We start from the raw sequence: 16,820 nt of genomic DNA, 5'->3' as shown, positions 1-16,820 counted from the left end.
GCACTTAAAGCATAAGCCAAGTCTAGCAGCGTACGCACCAGATACATCAATCTTCCTACCAACCAAATCATACCACAAATTTAACCTTATTCCAATGGCATATCAACTGGCTGACAGGCTGATATTCCAACCTTATGTAATAAATCAAGAGCATATTTCATCTATAATAGAAAGAAACCATTCTTCGAACGGGCCATTTCAATACCTAATAAATACTTTAGTGGACTAAGATCTTTCATCTCAAATTCGCGTGCCAAACAACTTTGCAATGTTTGTTGATCCTCAAGATCATCACCAATTACTACTATATCATCCACATAGACAATGTACCGTAATCTTACATATCTTCTTCTTTAGGAACAAAGTATGATCGTAATTACTTTGTTTGTAACCGAAGGTTCTCATAGAATTTGTGAATCGCCTAAACCATGCTTTTGGCGACTGTTTGAGACCATACAATGATTTCTTCAATTAACGAACTTTATTCCAATGTTCAGTCGGCTTGTTCAAAATAGGTAGAGCCCTGTTCGAAATAGGTAGGAGCTCTAAGTACACTTCTTCAGTTATTTCTCCATACAGAAATGCAATCTTTACATCAAACTAGTGTAATAGTCAATCAAGATTTGCTGCCAGTGACGAGAACTCTGTCGGTATTAAGTTTTGTTATTGGAGCTAATGACTCGTCATAATCAATTTCATATGTCTGAGTATATCCATTTTTCCATAAGTCTTGCTTTGTATCTTTCGATCAATCCATCAGCATTATATTGCACCGTGTAAACCCATCGGCACAATTAGATTTTTTACCTAGGTTAAACCCATCAGAATAATATTGCATCTTGTAAACCCATCTCATTTTTGTTGAAGGACTTCATTTCTTTTTCCTTTGTTGTTTTCCACCTTGGATCAACAAAGTCTTCTTGCATACTATTAGGTTTGGGTTCCTTTGGATGACTTATAGTGTGGTAGGTCTTTGGTTATGGGCAAGGTAACACTCGACCGTATCAGTTTTCGCGTCAGAAAGGATGTGCAAAGTCACAACTGCCATTTTTTGGTTGTTTTGTTGTCCTCCTTAGGTTCTTGCAGCGTATTCTTCAAGCATTTCGATGCCAAAGACCTTGTCATAAAAACTAGGTCAAAGTTCATAGGGTTCTTTCCTTCGTCTCTCATCCTTCGGCTTGGGGAATGGCGTGTCGTTACTCTAGGGCTAGGAGTACTTGCACCAATAAGCTTTTTCCCTATTCCTATAAGGCTCTCAAATGGCCTCATGTGGCTTGCGCCATTATTCCATGGACGATAAACATCATTATCCTTAAAGCATGTTATCCCAATTACCACCTCTTTCTCTTGGCGTTTCAGCAAAAGGTCAGTATCGATGGCTTGCTTCTTACATGGTAACTTTAGTGTTCTCTCACAGATTTTTGCATGGAGGATCATTCTCAAGGTTTGACATGCAATGGAAGGGTGTCCCACATGTTGATGGTATGGAAAATATTTGGGGTCTTTCCTATCTTCCCTAGAAGGAACTCTGGAAAGTTTGGGTGGCTTGATGACTCTGTTTGTGAACATGGTGTCAAGAATAGCATGGAATTCCTCGTCACTGCATGATAGTGGAGGATAGGTTTCCTTATTTTCGTTATTTTTCTTACTCTTTTGCTGATTGTAGTCGAACCTGTCGTCCACAACCAAGGCTTGGTGAGCTTTATTCTTTTCACCTTTCTAGGACCTTCCCATGGAAAACTTGACCAACATTCTGATATTCCTCACTACTTCTAAGATCCTAGAGAATTGGCTAATACCAACGTTCTTCAAAAACACTTTGTAATTTACGACAATGTTGTTGATGTAAATTTTCATAAATATCTCCTCATCTTTTTCATCGTAGCAGTCAAGGGCAAAGTCCCGGAAGCATTTGACAAAAGTCATAGGGTCTTTCTCATGCTTTGGGTGTGTGTTGTTGAGTTGGGTTGTGGTGTCCCTATCTTCATGTTGGAAGAACTTGTCAACTCTTCCCAAGTTCGAATGGATCCCGACGAGTGTGTAGTATACCAAGTGTAGGCACGGTCAAAGAGACTTTTCGAGAACTCCTTAAGACAGGGGTTATAATTGCGGCCATGAGGACCCAAAGCATCAATGAAATGACTTATAAGCTCATTTAGGTTGCCCTTCCTTCCATCAAAGAGGACAAAGTTGAAGATTTGATAACCCTTAGGGTATGGTGGCTCAAAAACATGCAACTCTTTCTCCAACAAGGGAGTGACATCTTCCTAAGTGACGAAGGATGGTCCTTTCTCATAACCTTCCCCACAACAATGGTCAATTCTTCTTGGGAATATTTTCTGTATGTGTGCAGTGCTTATCACTCATCTTTTCGCTTGACATTGGGATTGAGTTTTTCAATTCTTTCACAGATGCTACGATTTCTTTTTGGGCTTCTCCCATATCGTGAATGGCAGATATGATATATGGCATGGCGTACTCATCCAACTTTTCCTAGCTTTCCCAATGTTGTTCTTCGCGTTGGGACTCGTTCAACCGGAAAGCAGACTCGCCAAGGCATTGTCATTCCTAGTAGCGTTTCTTTTGGAACTTGGAGCCATTGATTCATGAAGTCGCCAATTTATGCCATGATTGTAAATATCTTTTCTTCTCGATCTTGCACCTTTGCATGTATTTTAGCTTGGTTGGAGGTGTTTTTACGACAATCAAACTTTGAGATGTAATTGATTTTGCATGTGCGTTTTTTGGGCCCCAACAATGAGTATAAACAAGGTAATTTTTCTTTCCAAAATATTATATAATTTGTTGATATGTAATATTTGAGACACACCAATATGGGCTAGGCCTTCTACATCTCTGGTGCCTCTACTTTTGGGCCTTCTATCTCTGTTTGCCTTTGGGTTTATTGGTTATACGGCATTGTTGGGGAAAGGAATACGGCACTGCAGCAATATAGCATAGCACAATGCAGAGTTTCTCTCCTGCGCATGGGTTGCGCATCAACTTAGTCAAATCACAGTTAGTTGTTTTCACTTGAAAAAATAGAAGGCTGAGATTTAATTAAGTTGATGAGCAATCTATGCGCATGTGGGTGATGCGCAGGAGAGAAAAACTGTTGCTTAATTACTCGAAATCACCTGACCAAACCAGTTCCAACTTAGTTAAAAATAAAGATAGAAAATCATTTTCGCACTCTTGTTTATTTTTTTATCCACAAATTCTCTTTTGACTTGTTCAATTCAAATGTCAAAAATAACAAAAATAGTGCAAAACTCAGTTCCCGTAAGATATAATTTTGCATTGCCAATCACATGATAAATGTTTCATCCAATATCCTAATCTATTTATCCGAAGACTCTGCGCCAAACGTGGGTTTACAATTACCAACATCTACTCAGCCAGATCCATCAAAAGTTAGAGGTTTATTATAGTTTTGAATTACAAATCTATAGGTTAACTTTTGTTTTGTGAATTATATTGGACAAAAGTGTTTGATTTATATGGTAATGTACAAGTTAAGAATTAGAAAATGTTTAAGAAAACGGAGAATCTACGTTCTTATTCTTATTGTCATCTACCAATGAAACCCACATACTTAAAGCAGCCATTTTACAAGACAACTGTGAGCTTAAGACTGTTGATTTGGTTCATGATTTAGGTTTGTCATATCCATAATCTCACATACACCACCCCACTCTCTCTCTCTCTCTCTCTCTCTCTCTCTCATGCATATAGGGATATGATTGATTTAACTGCTCGTGAAATTAGATTTGTGGCTGTGGGAGAGAACCCATGAGTGAGCAAGGCAGTCACTTTCTTTCCTGTTGGCCTTGTATGCTGCTAGTATAGTTGAAGATAAAGGGACCATACGTGATGTGTATACGGTTTGAGTAGGCTCACTCGTGAATATGCAACTTTCAGCTTTTTTACAAGGACAAAATAATTGTTGAAAGCGAAGGACAATGGTTTTCAAGCCAGAAACCAAACAATGCTTCTCTCTTTTAGAACCTTTTTGTACATCATAAAAAGGCTGCATACGTCTCACTTTTTTCTTTTTCAGAAGAAATAACATGTAAATATATAATGGAAGTTATCAAATTATAAAAGGTCAATATGAGTTTCTTTTCATGTTCATGTTAATTTGATGCGTGTTTCCCATCAATTCATCGGTGTTTTGCTCTAGTTTTACACATAAAGCATATAGTTTTTATACTTTCTGTTGCTATTACTTTGATATATAATAATGCTTTCAAACTCTGAGATACATAACTTTGATTTTATCAAGTAAAGATAGTTTAAATGTGAATTTATATTTTTTTTTATGACAAAACAAAAGATTAACGTATGGCACTCACACTTAATTAGTAAATGTTTAATATTTCTTTTATTAATTGAGATCTTGAATAACAAAACATATATAGTCATGGGATATAGGATGTGCCATGGCCTTTCATATTATATCCTTCAAAAGAAAAATAGATGTAAGACCGTTTCATGAAGCTAAAACATCCTCCTCCACATGATCAATTGGGAAAATTTTTAGAAACCCCATGAAAAGTTGTGTAGCAAATTTCAGCTGGCATTTATTCAAACCTAAAAAGCAAAACATATTTCATTTTCTTTCAAAACTTTCTTGAAAAATCTAGCACGGTCACGAAACTATTCAGCCCTTCCGTTGATAAGTGACATATGAATGAACAAGATCCATTCAAATAAATAATGGCTGTAGATTTCCAGTAAAGGCCGAAGTGATCACTATAAATAGGCTTACTATAGACCTCCTTCTACTACCATCCGACAATCTTCAGAGTTTGGCCAAGTTAATTAACTCTTGCTTCCCATTGTCACTCAATCCAATTAGCTTGAGTCCTACGTTAGGGTTTTTTGTATTTTCCAAATTTTCAAACATGGCACCTCATGGAGAGTCTATTTCTGGCTCTAACTACTCTAGGGCCAACTACACCTCCATGTCTAAACCACCAAGGCCTTCATTCTCATCCGATAGCCTGAAAAGAACGATGTCCGACATCTCGTATGAGCTAAGCAAAGAAGCCAACATTGATCAGGACCTGAAATCCCTCCCGCCAATATCGGAGGTTGAAGATGCAAAGTGTGAATGCTGTGGCATGAGTGAAGAGTGCACGCCCGAGTACATAGACCGAGTGAGAGATAAGTTCTTTGGGAAGTGGATATGCGGGTTGTGTTCTGAGGCAGTGAAAGAAGAGGTGGAGAAAAATGGAGGAAATAAAGAAGAGGCTTTAAATTCACATATAAGTGCATGTGTTAGGTTTAACAAGTATAGTAGGGCGTATCCAGTGTTGTTTCAAGCTGAGGCTATGAGGGAGATGTTGAAGAAGAGCAAGTTGGAGGGGAGAGTCATGAGGGCTAAGTCGTTTAATCCGAGAGACAAAGGAGAGCCAAAGGGGAAGATTACTCGGAGTTCAAGCTGCATTCCGGCGATCACGAGGGAGATGAACGATCTCACCATGGCTTGATGATGAGTTTCTAAAAGGCTAGCTAAGGCATATAATATCTGATCATGATCTGGAGGACATGGTTTTGTATTTGTCAACCTGCTCTCCTCTTTTTTATACGCTAATCATTAACTAGTACTATAAATTTCTTCTAAATAAACTTATTTAATGGACCGACCTTCTCCTTCTGTTGGTTTTTGGGTTAGTCCAATCCTTCCTAGCTATCCTTGGGCTTTCCAATGCTCCCTCTTGCAGTCACCCTCTAGGGTTTTCTTTCGCTGGTCATATATTTTTCACTTCACACCATACACGTACTTATGCTAACCTACGGGGTTTTGGGGTTAATTAATTAGTACTAAATGCTCCATCACTGCCCTTTTCCTCCACGGTTTCATTTTTCTTTTTCTTTAACCGAACATGCTTATTTGCTATTTGAGTATAAATAAGAAGGCTTAGTTGTTATTTTTTGTGAAGAGCTACTACCTTTTCGATCCTCACTTTGAATCCAACCTCAAGTCTTTGATATATGTAATTTTCAGTCCAGATATATGTATCGGAACCATATATGTGCGCGCGCGTGCGGTTTTCATTAATAATTTCGTGTGTTGTATTCTTCTAGCTACTATGGTTTGAGTTGTACAGTTTTCATTGCCTCAACAAGATTAGTTTGAATGTAAGCGGTTCCATTGATCACTTGTGAAACTTTTTTGCTGTAATTAGTATCATTTTGTAAGTTTTGAAATTTTAATATTTTTATAGGGTTATGTTATCCGCACATTTTTATTTTTCACACATCCCTCTCAATTTTCGTCTATCGGACTAAATGAATTGAAGATCAATGGATAAAACTTAACAATAATGTGTGGAAGGTAAAAAAAGGTATGTTATAGGAAAATGATTTCCAGCATCACTTTTCTCTTTTTGCAAACCCATACTTATTTTTAAGGCCACCTCATTGTCTTATTTTCTCACCTACTTGGGAATGATAAATTTATCCTTATGTAAAATGATCTGCTAAGACCTAAAGACCAACAAATCAAGTCTTGCCACATAACTATAAGTAATACTTTAAAAGAGATGATGAGAACAAATTTGATGAAGTACCTTACGAGCATACACATCAACGAGAATGGCACCCCATCCTCCATTGTTGTAACTGAATTAGATGATGTACAATGAACGATGGACGAACCAAATATCAGAAATTGAGGTCTTAATAATAATAGTTTTTTTTTTTTTATTTATGATAACTTTTTAAAATCTAACGAGAAAAATATGTAGGGTTATTTCAGGTGGCCAACACCAAAATAGTTATTCAATTAAACACTAAAATTGTGATAACTGTTAAACAATTTTTATTTAATTAAATTTTTAAAAAGTTGACTTTTAAAATGTGAAAGTACGACCATCCTAATCATCGCGCAATCCTCATTTTTCTTTCCCAACTTACCAATATTGGTGGATAACATTAGCATGCAATCCTCCTTTTTTTGTGGGAGGTTAATATTAACACGCCTAAATCCAACACTCCATATAAACAAATGATGTGTAAACAAAGGGTCTCCAGTCTAGGTTTTGGTCCTGAAAATGTACCAAAGATTAGTTACTCTCACCACACAGGCATACTCACAACCTTGAGCCGGACTCGAGTCTAGGGTTCCCCTTGCAATCTTTCCATCCAAAACCACCCGAAAAATAAAAACTGTAAAACAGGACAGATCCAAAGCAATTATAGGGTACGCAACAAGCTAACACAACTTAAGTCTTAACATCCATACAACATTTTTAATCACACCAAAAGGACAGAAGAGTTGGTTTAAACATGAAAGGTTCAAAGTCTCCTCTTTTCAAGCCTATTACATTATATCTTCTAGTCTTTAGTGACCTGGTCCTGATATCAGACGAAAGACCAGTTTACAAACAAGAAACACATGCAGTGAGCCGTCTCCTCTTCGTTCAACACCTTCCACGCCACTGCTCTCTCATATGACACTGGTCGCCCCATGCTCGAAAGACAGATGCCACCTTGAAGACAAGTGAAACCCTACAAAAATAGCACGAAGAAATCAATACAAAGTTTACAACTCTATTGGTTATCGTGTTTTAGCAATTCGATCTACATGGATTCCAACAGGAATTTGTGATGTTGGAGAAATTTTTCATTGTAACCGAAACACGGATGGTACACGTGTTTTTATATAAGTGATGGGAAATTGTATTTTTTAAGTTATTAAGTTTTTAACACACATATCCCAATATTTGTACAGTGAGACATGATGAACCACTCCGTATTCTGGTCACATTGAAAAATCTCTCATGATGTTGAACCATACCTCATCTTTAGCGCGTTAGGTAAAAATGACATGAAAAAAACATTTATACAATTCAGAGATGTTTTACTACACCTGTTGCATTATTTGGGGGAATTCCGAGCACAGAGTCTTTCGTCCATGGTCATCAAATATCTTCTCCAAAGTTATGTCTTGCAGCGCAACCAAGGTGGTCTCCAGCATGTCAAGCCCTGCCTGGTTTGCAAAGGTGAAAACTGGCAATGCCTGAAAAATTGGAGTTCCATAGTATATTTGCTTAAGATAAGTAGGCAAGAGAGTAACTCAAAGAACGACGCACGTTCATTAAATGTTGTATTGGGTTTTTTTTCAAGGTTGAGAGTAATATGCTCACCTTCAGAGAGCAGCACATAATTGCATCGGAGTGATGCCACAAAGATTTGAGGATGGATTCACTTCCTTCATTGCCCGATTTGAGCAGCTCCACACCCAGATAGCACCTGCAATATCAATAGTATTAGCAGCTAAGCCACCTATATGATCATCACATGGTTACACTGATCAAAGTTTCTTATTACAACTTGTAACATTCATTGCAACAGAAGAAAGAATATATAACAATATGGCGCGGCTGTGTAGGGAAGAACCCATTTTTAAATGTTGCACAGTGCACCATATATCTCGGTCCAAATAAAATGAAGGGGAGAGAGGGAGAGAGAGAGAGAGAGAAAGAGTTACAAGACCTGTAACTGTTGCAGATCCAACGAGCAAGTGTTTGCGCTTCAGGAGTACCAAGTGGTGACCGAAGACCAGCCTGTGAACTCAAATTTGAAGGAGAGAGAGCTAATGCCACCCTCTGAACTGAAGATATAATGCTGCGAACATATTGTCGGGCCATGGATGCTACATGCTCTTGCATGTGGGTCTCACAGGCAAATTCAAATGCTATAGTCATGACAGATCTCACACAACCAGCACTTGCAGAATATTCACTGGATCCTTTATTTCCAGTTGGCCCAATTTCAAGTGCAGACGCAAGGTCCAAGGTGCGATTTGGACTGGAAGCTTCCTGAAACGTTTTTCAGCGCACTAATGAACATTTCCTTTAAAGACATAGTGTGGTATAAATTCTTTCCTATAACATCACTTGGGAATGGGATTTAGTTTAGAGGCTAACCTTCCCATAATCAAGAGGAATGATGCGAAACCCAGAAGGTAGAAGGGGTGCATCATCAGCAAAAGAAGCATCAATGGGAGCAAAAATGAGTTCAGCACAGGAACCCACAGCATTCTCGTCCATTCCACTGCATAGCTATTAAAAAACACAGCCATGGAATTTAAACAGAATAACAAGTCAGTCAGAAAATAAACATTGAATAAAATGAATATTCAAGACGATAAAAGAAATTGAATAGAAACTGGATATTACTTCTTATCCATATCGTTTTGCCCATGTTTTCTGAATTTCCCTTGGTAATTTAAGAACTCACCATCTCTCCAAAACAAAATAAAAAAACAAAATCGCAAATTCTCATGTCTTTCTTTCCCGATAATACTTTATTACAGATTCATAGGATATTTTGAAAGGCACCGAACATGTTTAAGATTAAAAAAGAAAATAAATAAAGGAATCATAAACGAACATGATCCCTAACATTCCCGCACAGGACACGCCTATTATTTTCAAGAAGGAAATCAATTCAGATTAAGTATTTGTTTATCTTATTAGGCTTTGACAGTACCAGTTAAGCTACGAGACACCAACGCTAGACAAGCATTCTCATGAATAATAAGTACCATCATTAACACAACAAGAATAACTGATGCTTACTTGCAAGAGAAACATTTCTCTCGGCATCATTGCATCTTCAGGAGAATGGCCTACGCCTTCCAATTTAATGACTTCCAAGAACTAATAAGCACAGAAAAGAAACATATTAAACAATGAAAAGAACAATTGAAGCAGTGTATTACCATTGTAAAAGAAGACATTTTAAATGCCGTAAGTTCCTTGATACAAACTGGCTTACCTCTTCATGCTCAAGAGTGTGAGCCAGAGGGAGTATAACTTGACCTCCAAAACTACCAACTCGAGACCCAGCTAAGCTGCAAGGACCGACTTTAACAGCTGCAGCTGAGTAAGCATCAATATTGTTGTCTGCCCATTCTGATCTGTGCTCGCGCAGGAACCGAAGAAGGATAGCAGGGGGCACATTCTGGAAGAAAATAGTACACAGCAAACCAGGAAAGGTTAGAAGATAGGCTCGACATGAAATTTTTGAGTTATTGTCCATTTGAAAGTTTACCACGTACATAATTTACAAAAATAACATGCATCCATATCTTAGTGTTTTATTGCTAATCTCCAGTTGATTGAAATGAAAGATGGAAAGCACCCTGACCTGTAACAGCATGGATGCTTTAGCACATAAGACAGAATTACTGACAGCTGGGAATCCATTACCAAAGGACAGGTTTAAGCCCATCAACTTGTCAGGAGACGAGTTTATGAGGATAGTAACATCATCCATGCCATCATTTCCCATCATGGACCACCCCTCATCGGTAAATCCATTAAGTGCATCATTAAAACCCCTGGCAGAAAACTCCATTAGCTTCCAAGAAACAAAGAACCCTTCTCTGACTGAAAGATATTTACTAAAACCACCAAAATATACTAACCTGCTAAGCCTCTGGCTTAATGCTCGTAGAGCTGCAGGTCGTCTTCCCCAACCTGTGACATTAGATTGAGAAACCTCATGCGCTATCTGTCTCAGCTGACGTAAAGCCTGAACCAAAGTAAGAAAGACTAATTAAAACTTAACCTCTCCTCTTTGACCTTCATAGCATGCTTGTGCAACAGATTACCATGCAGCTTTGTTAGTTTTGACCCCTACAAACAATGTCAAAATATCCACCATATATAGTAATCTTACCGCCATTGTCATCTTTTGAGCAAGAACAGCAGATGATTCATACAATGGGCGCAGGACTTCAGGCACACTACAAGGCTAGTTGATGAAACAAATGTAAGAGTTATAATTCATTTAACAGATGTATCAGAACAAGAATGAATTAAAGAAGATTATCCCATTACACTTGACATATAACTTTCTAACCTCTAAATCCATATGATCAACGATATGTATAATCGAGCCACCCCCTTCACAGGGCCGTATAAGGTATCCACTAGGCAGCATTTCTGCTCTGACAAAGTGCTGCACTGGAGGCATGGTTGGACCATTCTGAGTGTTTTTCAGAGATCTCGCACATACCTGAGCATTGTAAACATAGTGAGAACAACTTGAGTTAAACCAGTAAGTGAAGATGTATGTTTACTTGTGTGCTGCGCAAGGTATTAAAATTGCTCAATCAACTTGATAGTTATTTGGCAATACAAATCAAATTTCTTAACTTCTGTGACAACATACCACAAGGCTGCCATCCTCTAAAACAGAAGTATAGCGCAGTAGCCAGAAATCACAAGCAGGCGCCAAAGTTGTCGGCGCATATAGCTATATCAGAAAATTTAAGAAATTAATAATAATAAACAAAATTGGTAAAACAATGCTCCAACTTTAGATGGAAGTAGAGCCTACCTGCATGTAGAGCAGCTCAATGGTTCCACCGTTAGCTGTAGGCAATACATTTAAAACATCTACAGCGCGGCAATCACGCAACCACGACGGCAGATCTTTGAGGATCTCCGCAACCTAGCCACATAATATAGTGATTAGTTAATCATAAATTCTCTTAAGCTGAAATAAGAAGAAAACAGGCTCAAACAAATTGTGATTACTTACCCTGGTAGGCTCTAGACCCACCAGGCCGCAGGCTCGTGCTGCCACTCCAGTGCAACCATGAGAAATAGCAACGATTCCAATGGAATCCGGACCAGGCTGAGAACATCAGGAAGACATGACAAGTAATAAGAAACATATTAAAAGGGCAGGTATCCCCTTTTGAAACACAATATATAAATAAAAATTTGCATATTACAGCATTCCACAAAACCACAAAGACGAAATGGAAGTCATGGTAAATAAACGGCATTCAAGAGCGCAACGAACACCATCTCAAAAAGTACTTTTCCATATTTATAACAATTCAATTATCATCTCAAGAGGTACAACTTTTATTTCTAATTTAATTTCAGATCAATGAAATGTCAATGTTCAGAATTATAATTCCATTGTCACATTGTTCAGGCATTTCTTCCTCAGTCAATCAAATACATATACGAATACTTAGAAAAAGTATAGAAAGAGAAATACCTTCATTCCAGGCATTTGGACCCACTCAACAGCAGTTCCAGTTGCCTTTGAAAGAAACTCTGCTAAAGTTTCTTCTGCAATGGACAAAAGTCTAGCAAACACAAACAAACAAAGCACGAAGCCATAAGCCACAAAACACAAAACAACAAAAGCTCCTGTCAGAAAGCCCGATGAACTGAAAAGGATTTAACAACTACATCCCACTACTAGGTTACTAACCCTGCAGGACTTGCATCCCTTGGCGGATGCTGAGGTGTCAAATGGTGTTGGCCACTCGTCACCACTGATTCACAACTCGTGTCTTTGGTTGCAAGCGTTGTCTGTAAGAAAAATAAACAACATTTAAATGTCACTTACCCCATAAGTTCAGAAATAACAAAAATAAAAATTATAATTCAGGACATTTTTGTTTGTAAAGTGTTAATTTAAACAATACGCATTTGTGCATCTCAAGTTGCTCACTAATTGTTCTTTAAAGGCAAAAAATTAATCCTGGGTTTTGAATGGTTAATGAATTTAGATATTCTAAGATCCCAAACGAGAATGTTTAGATTTCAGAGAGACGGAGCAGCCGCCCACTACTAATCAACACCCGAAAAGGGTTTGGAATGGTTAATGAGTTCTCACCCCCTGGGTATGCTGACGGAAGTAACCATTTTCATACACCAAGTGAGACACCTGCTTCTGCAACCTATCATTTTCCTCCATCAGTAGCTTATTCATAGCACTGAGCTTCCTGTTGACCGCTTGGAGGCGTGAAGCCTCTTTCCTCTGCTTCTCTCTACATCTGTTAAACCCAAGCCACAATTAATTTCCTTCCTCAGGAAACACATTAAATGCAATGTAATTAAGATTTTTGAACAACTAACTTCGCACAAATAAGGAAACCAAACCTCATGAAACCATATTCCAGAACATTATTATATGTAATTTCGAATGATTACAAACCTTAATAATCAAAAGCATGAACTAGCATTCAAGATCCAATCTTTGTTTACCTTCTGTTCTGGAACCAGACCTTAATCTGTTTCGGTTCGATGTTGGAGAGAATCGGGCACTCCCGAATAAGCTGTTGGCGGCGAATCGAACTGGGTTTGGGGCAATCATGATAAAGCCTCTCGAGGGCTTCAACCTGCTCAGGTGTGTACCTCACATATTTGCCATTATCCAATGCATGCTTATTACCATCCTTGCAGGACATAGCCATTTCCAAATTCTCAGCTCAGAAATCACTTCCAAACCAGAGAGAATTACACCATACCCAGAAATCCAAACCCTCAGAGCACCAAAACGGCAACTGAGTCTGCAACCAAATGTGCTAACTTGCAGAACTCGATGACTAAATACTTAGAAATAAATAAACTTTTCGAGGCTAGAGATAAACCAACAAGGGAAAGCACTATCCTTAGCTGGAACGGAGTTAGCACCGAACACAAAGAAGCTGTACAAATCTTTCGAGATCAGCAAACACAACCGATCTGCTCCCCAAACGACCACTACCCAAAAAGCGTTTACCGACGAAGGACGAGTTACTGAGTGCGTGAACTCAGTTAGTGGAACGATTCGTCATACACCCAGCTGGGTTGAAACCGATCTCTGTACTACGGCCTGAGAACCAGAGAAACGTCACCGTCTCGCCGATCTCGATGGCTTCCATACCCAACCCCTGAGACATTTTCTACGATTTAAAGGGCTGAAGCAGCATGGTCTTTGTGTGTGGGATTTGGGTTTTGGGAGCTGAAAGTTGGAAGCTTTGGAGCTGGAGGAGGAAGAAGAAGAAAAGGGAAAGCAAAATTATTGTGTTTTGCTCTGTTTCTGGTTTTGGTTTGCTTTTCTTGGTTTTGCTTTCGGATTCATACGGTTTTGCTGTTGCTGATGATGCTGTTGTTGCTGTTGTTTGTTTTCATTGGTTCGTCACTTTCGGCTCAGATGAGGGGAGAGAGAGAGAGAGAGAGAGAGAGAGAGAAGGTGTTCTTTGCTCGCTCCACTGTGTAGGAAGATGGAGAAAAAAAAACTTTCCCTTCGAATATCTTTTTCCTTTCTCTTTCATGCTCCATGATTTGACCAAAATACCCTTGAACAAGTTTGAGAAAGACGACCTTTGCTCAACTTTCCCACTCAAATCGCATGATTACCCTTTCTTCAATGCCTTTGAATTTTCAGACCAACCACAGATAAAAAGAAGGCCAAAGTGTGTCAATTGTGATACAACTACATATACAACGAGTTTTTGCCAACAACAAATGTATACCATGTTTTCTTCTATCGATTTTCTTAAATGTTATTATATGTGAGCTCGTGTAAACTACAAATGTATATAATGTTTTTTTTACTGTTTCTTTACACGTTAATTTTGTATCTGCTATAAGAAAAACGTTGCATACAGAGAAGTTTTCGTAACAAACAAAGATTATGCAGCAGTGGTTATTATTATCATTTTTTTCTTTTTGATAATGTGATGCCATTTGAATTTACAATTTGTATCAACAAATCATAAAAATATAAATTAAGTTCATGTCAAGAAGTAGGATTTAGAAACTACAAACAAAATCACTCTATTAGAGAAACTTTAGAAATATTTAGAATTATAGAGTCGTCTCTAATGCACCAAAAGCGTTGAAAGTAATAAACTTTGTACAATCTCATTTATCAAATCATCTAAATAGAAATGAGTAATAGCATTGTTGGTTTCAAGTGTTATAACTTACTTAGAAACTCATGTCAATAGATAGGATTTAAAAACTTTAAAAAAATCTCAGGCAAAAAAAGAGATGTTATTGGCTTTACGTTTCATAAGTGCATTCTCTTTTGAAATGTAGCAAATTTGAAGTGCAAAAGGACTTATTTAGAATATGTTATTACATAATTAGGCTTAATTACATTTATAGTCTTCGTAGTACTAGGGTAATCGGAAGATAGCTTGTGCAGTAAAAAAATTAGAACTTAAACTCATGTTGTGAAGTTTGTTCGGATTTAGACTCATAATTAAAAGTTCCGAAAATTCTTCATTAATTATTAGCACGTGAGGCTCACTCATTACAAGAGTTTAAATTCTAATTTTTTACTACAGAGCTATTTTCCGACTACCTTATTATCACGTAAACTAATAATTCAATTAGACCTAATAAAATTGCTTTATTTGAAGTGCATGCAAACATAACAGTCATTCATGTTTATTATATTTGTGAATTAAATGGGATGGAATCTTTAGAAGATACAATTTGAATTAATTGTCCAGACGACCAGCCCAAAAGATTTTATAGGATCTTTCTATTAAAAGAGAGTGAGCGAGTTTGATTCAAGGTTAGCCACTATTAATGGATAATGGAATGATGGCAATTTGGTCAAAGAAATTTTAGAGCAGGAGAAAGTTCAAATTTTGGGAAGCAGAGGTCGATGTGCAGACTGCAGAGAAACAGAAAAACATAAATAAATAAATAAAATGTTATTAATATTTCAAAAATTTTATAAATAAATAAGAAAATCTTGAAATGTCAATCACTAAATAAATAATAAAATGTAGAATAAAAATATTGAAATATCAATAACAATTCTTATAAATAAATGAGAAAATCTTTAGAAATACTAAAACGCATGGGAGAGTGGTGAGGGGTGCAGAGCAGGAGGAGCAGAGGACATCATCATTAGGTTTTTGCATGCGTCTCGATTTCAAAGCTATGCCAAAAAAGAAACCAAAGATTATTACTCACACACCAGACACACGCCAATATATTATTTTTAGTTTCTTATTTATATTTTAGCTTCTCTTTTCAAAAAAAAATAGATTTTCCTCTACTTTTTATGTTTTGAAATTTTACCTCGTAATTATATCTTCTAATCGGAGTGTCGGTATGTTTTGATATGAAATGAAGATCTACATATGATCCAATTAAAAGATGTGGTTACGAGAAAGGAGCTCAAGACCAAAGGAATAAAAGAAGACTTAAGAAGACTTAGAAAGAGACGATAAGAAAAAATTTAAACTACTTTAATCTAATGAAAGACGTGACATAAAACTGAATTGAGCACATTAGCGTTCTAAAATTTATATAATCGGCCTCACTTAGATCTACTCCAACCCTTAGAGTAAAACTCAAATCTCATTTCTAAGACAAATTTAATCCTGAATTTCCCTAGATTAGTGGTGGGGTTAGCCCACTATATATGTATATATTTTTTTTGTTTTATATTTATAAATTAATTGAATCTAATGGTTAAGATCTAATTTGATCAAATTCAACGATAAAAAAAATATTTAACGGTCTAAATTTAAATCTAACTACTAAAGTAATTAAAAAAATATTTATGTGTTTCCTATTCTTTCATAGTGTTCTACGAGTTTCTTGGTGTCGATTTAGTGATTTTTCAATATTTGTCGGAATCTAAATATTTTTAGGTTAAAATGTTCATAAAATTAAATTAGAATATTATGAATAATTTATTTTAAAAAAAAAAGTTACTTTAAGAAAGAAATATCTTAAATTTATTTTTTAATAATTTTGGGCTAAATAGAAAAATTATTTCTGAATTAAAACTTAAATTTTATGAGCTAAAAATTTTAGTTTTTTTTAATTTTATAAATACATCGATATTTTTATATTGAAGGAAGGAGTTAAGTCAAATAATGGATAACCTAATTTGGTATTGAATTCGTCATCCATAAGATTTAAACTTAAAATCTCTTACTTTTAAATAAAAATAAATAGAAGTTTTAACTCAAAGATTAGAGATGGTTGTATTAAACTTTTTTTTGTTGTTGTTTGTTATTTATTAGGAGGCTACGT

At 36.7% G+C, this 16,820-nt stretch overlaps 2 protein-coding genes across 2 annotated transcripts; one reads left to right on the top strand and one right to left on the bottom strand.

The window, feature by feature from the left end:
• The first annotated feature begins 4,783 nt into the window (after positions 1–4,783).
• LOC103944826 lies at positions 4,784–6,209 on the top strand. Its single transcript, XM_009355285.3, has one exon. It carries the CDS (start codon positions 4,908–4,910, stop codon positions 5,493–5,495), a length of 588 nt encoding a protein of 195 aa, XP_009353560.1. The 5' UTR covers positions 4,784–4,907; the 3' UTR covers positions 5,496–6,209.
• Positions 6,210–7,203: 994 nt separating this feature from the next.
• On the bottom strand, positions 7,204–14,033 carry LOC103944827 (homeobox-leucine zipper protein ATHB-15). The gene is made up of 18 exons (XM_009355286.3): positions 13,035–14,033; positions 12,664–12,823; positions 12,256–12,356; positions 12,037–12,127; positions 11,566–11,661; positions 11,362–11,475; positions 11,194–11,277; positions 10,882–11,037; positions 10,699–10,773; positions 10,445–10,551; positions 10,165–10,357; positions 9,793–9,978; positions 9,594–9,674; positions 8,940–9,074; positions 8,506–8,831; positions 8,157–8,262; positions 7,880–8,029; positions 7,204–7,518 (listed from the first exon to the last, which is right to left on the bottom strand). Exons 1-18 carry the CDS (start codon positions 13,241–13,243, stop codon positions 7,372–7,374), a joined length of 2,517 nt encoding a protein of 838 aa, XP_009353561.1. The 5' UTR covers positions 13,244–14,033; the 3' UTR covers positions 7,204–7,371.
• Positions 14,034–16,820: the final 2,787 nt, after the last annotated feature.

Source organism: the organism of the source record quoted next, unplaced genomic scaffold (assembly GCF_019419815.1).
Source record: "Pyrus x bretschneideri cultivar Hongxiangsu unplaced genomic scaffold, Pyrus_bretschneideri_v1 Contig26, whole genome shotgun sequence".
NCBI lineage: Eukaryota > Viridiplantae > Streptophyta > Magnoliopsida > Rosales > Rosaceae > Pyrus > Pyrus x bretschneideri.
The sequence above is the reverse complement of the archived record's forward strand: the minus strand, read 5'-3'. Positions and strand labels throughout refer to the sequence as shown.

Excerpts from the sequence above, each read along its gene's own strand:
- LOC103944827 (XM_009355286.3), bottom strand. The coding sequence starts at position 13,243 with ATGGCTATGTCCTGCAAGGATGGTAATAAGCATGCATTGGATAATGGC. Across the intron at positions 9,675-9,792 it reads ACACTCTTGAGCATGAAGAG|TTCTTGGAAGTCATTAAATT; the intron begins GTAAGCCAGTTT and ends TGTGCTTATTAG. Across the intron at positions 9,075-9,593 it reads GAGAAATGTTTCTCTTGCAA|CTATGCAGTGGAATGGACGA; the intron begins GTAAGCATCAGT and ends GTTTTTTAATAG.
- LOC103944826 (XM_009355285.3), top strand. The coding sequence starts at position 4,908 with ATGGCACCTCATGGAGAGTCTATTTCTGGCTCTAACTACTCTAGGGCC.